This window comes from Mangifera indica, chromosome 9 (genome assembly GCF_011075055.1).
Source record: "Mangifera indica cultivar Alphonso chromosome 9, CATAS_Mindica_2.1, whole genome shotgun sequence".
NCBI classification, from domain to species: domain Eukaryota; kingdom Viridiplantae; phylum Streptophyta; class Magnoliopsida; order Sapindales; family Anacardiaceae; genus Mangifera; species Mangifera indica.
The window spans coordinates 18,139,676-18,146,550 of NC_058145.1; the positions used below are offsets into that span (position 1 = coordinate 18,139,676).

Here is a 6,875-nt window from a genome sequence, read left to right on the forward strand (position 1 = left end):
TTAAATTTATATTTTAAATTACTTTTAATTTTAAAATTTTTATTTCTGTCTTTTAACTTCATTTTTTTCAAGTTTAAAACTTTTTTCTCCCCTTTAAAATTAGAGTTGCAAAACTCTCATTTTTTGTAATAAAAGTCATCCCCCAAAGTTTTAAAAATCTCAATTATTCAACTTTGGTTTTTAAATCTTCATTTATGGTGATCAACTGTCATCACCAATCATTGGCTCTCTCCCTTCGGTCTTGTCAATCGATAGGTCTTCTTTCTTCGATCATCTTCATTTAAAATAAAGATGGTTAAAAAGAAAAAACCAATAGACAAGGAAGACAGGAGAGAGAGAGAGCTAAGGACTGGTAATGACGATTGGCCACCAGAGATAAAGATCTAGAAACTAAAGTTGAATAACGGTTAAATTGAGATTTTTTAAAACTTTGGAGAGGGGTGGTATTTATTCCAAAAAATGAGAATTTGACACCCCTAAATTGGGAAAAAAATCAATTTTTAATCTTAAAAAATATAATGTTTAAAGGTAACAATAAAAATTTTAAAATTTGAAGGTAATTTAAAATATAAATTTAAATAAAATTTTTAAAAAATAATTTTATTTTTAATCATAACAATAAAATTTAACAGATTGATAAATATTTAAATTTTTAATAATCAACGTGAGGAAAACTGGATTTGCATCAAACATTGGGCCTTGCAGATTAAATATTTGAATAACTTTTTAATTATTTTAATATCTTTTTTATGATATATGGTAATGTTTTTTGACTCAAATTTTGAATTAAAACCACGTAATAACATACATAGTTTTACTCAAAATTTGGTTTAATAAAAAATTTGTCCCCGTACAAACAGACTTTCGAGTCCCTATCCAGCCTAACTCCCATCACCTTCCATCTTTTGCTCAGATTTTACCACAAGTGAATTGTTCTTAAATTATGGTTTCCTTAACTTCTAAGTAGATGCCAAACTTTCCCAAGCAGAATCAACCCAATAGCTCAACGTCGAAAATCTTTGTAGTAACATAATTTCTGATACCAAGGATCACGGTTACATGATAATATGCTTTCTTATAAATACTATAAACCTACATTTGAACAGGCAATAAGACTCCAATGTTGTGCTGCTTCTGTGAAGAAGTTCTAACGGTTTCTCAATGTGCTACAATAATACCAATTCCATCCTTGCATTTACAGGACACAATTCAACAAACTCGGTAATCAAGCATTCTAAAACAACTTTTCAAATTATTAACCACAATAGGACAGATGGAAGCAGAGTCCCAATTAGTGACCATTGAACTTCAGTAAGAGCTAGTTAGAAGCTGCTACTTTCACCCTTAATAATTGCATTTACATTTTATTTCCCCAGTTAAGTTAGCCACATCCTATAATCCACAAGATCCCAGGTTTTCCGAGAGAGTATTGCCAGCTAAGAGCAAGCCAACCTGAGACTTTGTGTTGGAGCATTTCAATATAAAATGACTATAAAAAGAAGACAGAGAACAAGAAACATAATTTGAGTTACCTAGCACCACATAATTAATTCATACAACTGTTAAAAATGTGAAATCTTAAAATATTTAACAAGGTAGTTGAGTGAAATTTGTCGCCAGCTCTAAAATACCAAATCAATACATACATCTTCCAGAACAATGAAATTTAGACCGGGCAAAACCTCAAAGCAGCTTCCAGCTCCTTCTCATCATCACAATTGTATCCCAATGTATAAGCTTGTGCTGGCATACATACATAAGAAAATGAGATGCATAGCAATATATATCAAAAAAACACAAGATGCTGAATTTAAAAGGAAAAAACAATAAGATGATAAGATAGGAGCAACTTTCACTACCAAATCGGCCAGATCCCATGAAAGGCTCTGCTTCATCTGCCACCCCGCCTTGTTCCTAAAATTTGAAAGAGTATTTAGGGGAATGAATTAGAGAAAATTACATGATAAAAAAGCACCACTAACCTAACCTATGTAATGGATGATCATTATAATTGGGTCCTATAAGTGCTTGCAGCAGATGCATGATGACTAAATGGTATAAAGCCAAAAGAGAATTTCTTTTATCCTCTTTTGATGGCTCGGCAGAAGTGCATGTTTATAATGTTGCAGACAACTTTATTTAGAGGAGAACCTAAACAGAGGAAACCCACCAAAGTTGGGCATTCAAGAGCAGAATAAGCATGTCTTCTCATAGTTCTTATAACTTTCCAAAAGCAGCTCTCCATCCATGCATGTATGTCTTCACACAACTTGGAAAAGCCAACGTCCCCATTTAAACTATGCCCCTCAAAAAATTGTAGCACCAATATAAATTTTTTGCTCTATTTAAAGGTCAGACAAAGCCCATATATTAGGCTTTGCTTATTCCAGAATGTATATACAGAAACCCAGAGAACTTTAGAAAAAGTATAATTAATATGTAAAATAATGAGCGCTGAACAACAGCACAGGAGACAGATTAACGGATCAGAATATGGTTCGCACAGTGAACTATTTCAAAATTATAGGGAGGGGAAGTGTTTTCCAAGTAAACAAATGAAGATGCAGAATTAATACTCACAGAATCTGACTCCATTTCAGCTTGTTCCATCAAATTTTCAAAACAACGCCCAGAAATTTTACAGACCATAAGCAAATCATTCGGGTCCAAAATGACCTCTCTGCATGTATCATCACAGACTGGAGCAAAGAGAAGATAAAATTGATGCATTAAAACCCACAAGCATAAGTGGTAAGCATTATCAAGAATGCAGATGAAAATGGTTAATGCTATTAATAGAGTGTTTCCTACCATGAACATAGCCAGTCTTCTCACAAACAAAGACATTGCCAATCTGATGATAAGTACACATTTCTCCAGAACAAGCATGGCCAGTAATCATGCTATCAGTCAGACCTCTACTGCTTTTCCAGATAGAAACTTGATCACCAACTGTCTTGTCAAGAATTATCCTGTCATCCTTCACCTTCACATCACAATAAAAATCAAATAAGGTATGAACATCAATCGAAGAATACCACATGTGCATTCAAGCAGATAAATGTGCCAGAAATGAATGCTCCGAGCATTCGTGTTCGCGTAAAAGCACACACTCTTATGGTACCAAAAGTGTTGATATAAAAATCTCCTCCTTTATTTTTTTTCTTAATAATTAACATGAATAATATTTTTTGACAACCAATGTCACTATTATTCAATATGTTTTTCATCATTGACTTAACTTTGATGGGAAAACATATTGATGCTCAAGCCAGAGTATTACATGTTACCTGTGAAGGAAGAGGTGCTTGGCTTCTCTTTGCTACTTGCATTTGGATATAGTACTCCTTAAACTCAGCTGAGCAATTTCTAACAAGTTCAACCATATCTTCCTCATCTCGCTGCAACATGAAGAGTTGTTTGTTCAAAGACTAATGTCTACATAGCTTTAACAACGTTTTAACCTTGAATGAAGATTGAAATTGTAAAGACCATCCTAGAATATCTTGAAAAAAGAATCCAACTTCTGACTTCCAAACACAATTAGCAATATAATGTCAAGGAAATCTAAGGCCCAAAACTATAAATGTTTCCTTTAAGTGAAATTGGTTGAGATGCTACAACAACAACATTGATTAGAGCTCAATTCTGATAAGAAAAATAAAAGAATAAGTGTCTAGTACTTCCATAAAAATCACATTGCAGCCCCCCCTCTTTTCCAAAATAGTAAGAGTTCTTTATAAGTTAAAAAAGTGGGACATTTCCCCTTAGTATGAACATGTTTGCCCTTACAAACTTTTATGCAGAAAAACAACGTTGAAATACAATGATTCATAAACCCTTATGCTAACTTAAAACAGAATAATAAAAATAAAATAAAATAGAAAGAAAAGAAACCTGAATGTAAAGCTTTTTCCAAGCACAAACTCGCAAACTCTTATTAGGCGGCAACAGACCCCATCGCATGCAGTAACTGCCCAAACAAAAACAATAGCAAGCATGCATTTATCATGACCACATCTTTAGTTCACACATAAAGCATGAGTATGCAGAAAATCAATTGAAACTCACAGGCGACGCCACAAAGATTCATCAGAAGCAGCATAGTTAAGGAATCTGCATGCCAGTGAACACGATACAAGGTCCTGTCATAATAAAAAACACAAATTTTACATTCCAAAGTAAAATGAAAACATTTTGAAAAATTATCAAAATCAAAATCAAATTTTAAAAAATAAATAAATATCAAAACCAACCTCAGAGGAGAGGAATTTGAGTATTTGGGGAAATAGTTCGGGAGGAATCTTGCTCAAAATTCCACTCTCAATTCTCGCCGGATCTGCACCAGAAGCTGAGCTTGAACCTTCCTCTACTCGCAATTTCTTTTTCTTTGGCTCTTCTTTCTCCTCAAATTTCTTCTCTTTCTATTTTACAAACAAAGCATTAATATGATATAAAAGAAAACGATATCGATATTGCTAAAACGAGTAGAACCTGGGTATCGACGTCCGCATCGGAGGCTTCAGAGAGGACTTCAGATTCGAGAAACTCAGCTAAGGACGCGTCTTCATCATCTGACAACGTCATGGAAGACAGATCGGAGATGGAGGAAACCAGAATCTAATCGGAGGATGTTGGTGGCGGTGGCCGGGATTTTAGTTATAATTTTTTATTTTTTATTTTTTATTTTGAGAGGTGAAAACCGAACAGATCGTCTGCGTCGTGATCATACGAGGATAAGCTAACAGAGATAGGTGGACGGTCTAGATGCCACGCCACTTTGCTAATGGGCCGGTCCGTACCCTACCGAGTGACTTCCCTTATTTGTCACATTCACATGTCATCTTGTAATTTATGACCGATAAAGCAGTCTTCATGAGGGGGATTCGAGCCAAACCGAACTCAAACACAGGCAAATTTGGTATCAATTCGATAACTGCTTATTCGAGCCGTTTAAGCTTGAACTCGTTCAACGTAATGAAAATACAACTCATATTCGAGCTCGTTGGCTCGTGAGCTATTTGCGAGCCTTTAACAAGCTTGACTCGCAATACATACCAAGTCAAGCTACTCACGAGCCTATAACGAGTTGAAAATTGAATATGTTTCATGATCCTAGATATTGAGCTAGGCTTGCTTATGCTTAACGAGCCGAGCCATCGAGCCGAGCTATCAAGCGAGCTGTCAAGCCGAGCCTAACAAGCTTGCTCACAAGATCACAATTTCAATTTCAAAATGTTATTTTCATTTAAACATTATTTAATACATTTTCATTGTTTGTAAATCAATCTATTTATATATTTTAAATATTTTCAAGAATAAACACAAAACTAATTCAGCAGATAATCAATCCCTGCAACTTCCATTCTTGTTTGTTAGTTGTTAGTTGTGTATCGAGCGAGGGTTTTTCTAGTTTTCATAATAATTTTTCATTTTTCGGGTACTAACTTAATTGACTTGACCTCTTTTATCTCATTTTAATCCGTATACATTAATTTTAACTGAATTTTTTTCTTTAAATAAATTAAAATAATTTTTTAATTGGATAAACAATTTTACTTTAATTTTTATTTATTATACAAATGTAAAAAGATTTTGAGTTAATAATCATTTTAACCCCATCTCTAATTTCATCTAAAATTCAAAATAAAATAAATTTTACATCAAAATTATTTTAATCTATGTAAACATTTAATTATACTATATGTTATTTAATTTTTCAAATTAAAACTGAATTTTTAAATTTGATTGTATGAAATCAATCTTCTTATATTAATCACTTATTGAAAATGAATAAAATAAAATTATCTTAAGTTTTATCAAAACAGTAAACAGGTTGGTGTGACACATGGGTAATTTTGACAAAAGTTTTTTTTATTATATTTGTATAAATAATAAAAATTAGATTAAAATGATTTAATCTAATAATAAAAATTAAACACCCACTTGTATTGCGATTTAAATAAGGTCAAAATTTACAATTGTCCTTGTGAATGTCAACTTGAACCCATGTGAGCGAATTGATATTGCTTTGAACAACAGGATTTCATGTGAGGAAAATTCTCAGATGCAAAGGGAAGTTTCCTGGTGGAGTTGATATTGCTTTGAACAACAGGATTTTAAGCTACATCTGTGCTTGTGGGTTTCATCAAAGTAGAGTTACGTGACATGTAATGTTGATTAACAGTCTGATGTCCTAGAGTGATGTTCTCTAAACTAGTGTGCTTTTGGGCGCCCCAATTAAGGTATCATCTTGGCTGACTATTCCGTTGGCTCCTCGATGTTCTTCTTGGCATGCAACCCAAATTGAGAGCAGCTAACAGATAACAAATATCATAGATTGAGAAGAATCACACATTGTAAATTTTCACTTTGAGAAGAGTAGCACTTCTTAACCAACAAAGCTCAATATCACATAGATAAGAACACCAGTTCAAGGTGGCAGTCTCTCTAAGATGAGCCAAAATTACTCCTAAGCAAGCACAGTAAAATTGAAAAAGAAAACAACTTTGCAATAAGAAAGTAACAGGAGAAGAGCATATACAAACCTTCAATACAAGAAGGAAGTTGCTCTCCAGTTTCAGAACTCTTATCACGTCTGCTTTTAGTTAAATAAGAATCGGCTCGTGAGTCGAGTCAAGCTGCTCGGTTCGCGAGCCTTGACGAGCTGTTGGATCGTGAGCCAAGTCGAGCACTCGGCTCGTGATCTTATGCGAGCTGTTCGACTTACAGTTATTATTTGGGCTCGAGATCGGTTTCTCTGAATGCTTAAGCTTGGGCTAGTTAATACCTGGCGCGTTTCGAGCTCAATCGAGCTGAGCTCGATTTCGAGCTCAAACTGACTCGACTCGAATCCACCCCTATCAACGACTATT

At 34.0% G+C, this 6,875-nt stretch overlaps 1 protein-coding gene across 3 annotated transcripts; it reads right to left on the bottom strand.

The window, feature by feature from the left end:
• Window positions 1-1,512: 1,512 nt before the first annotated feature.
• LOC123224758 (F-box protein SKIP31) lies at window positions 1,513-4,746 on the bottom strand. Of its 3 annotated transcripts, XM_044648458.1 has the most exons (10): window positions 4,495-4,746; window positions 4,257-4,424; window positions 4,072-4,145; window positions 3,898-3,973; window positions 3,291-3,401; window positions 2,812-2,986; window positions 2,581-2,699; window positions 2,171-2,305; window positions 1,860-1,914; window positions 1,513-1,743 (listed from the first exon to the last, which is right to left on the bottom strand). In XM_044648458.1, exons 1-10 carry the CDS (start codon window positions 4,585-4,587, stop codon window positions 1,667-1,669), a joined length of 1,083 nt encoding a protein of 360 aa, XP_044504393.1. In that variant the 5' UTR covers window positions 4,588-4,746; the 3' UTR covers window positions 1,513-1,666. The 3 variants fall into 3 exon arrangements, 2 of the variants coding, with proteins under 2 accessions (XP_044504393.1, XP_044504394.1); XM_044648459.1 differs by lacking the exon at window positions 2,171-2,305 and having other exon boundaries at window positions 4,495-4,737; XR_006504052.1 differs by lacking the exon at window positions 1,513-1,743 and having other exon boundaries at window positions 1,867-1,914; window positions 2,171-2,297; window positions 4,495-4,740.
• Between the last annotated feature and the right edge of the window lie 2,129 nt (window positions 4,747-6,875).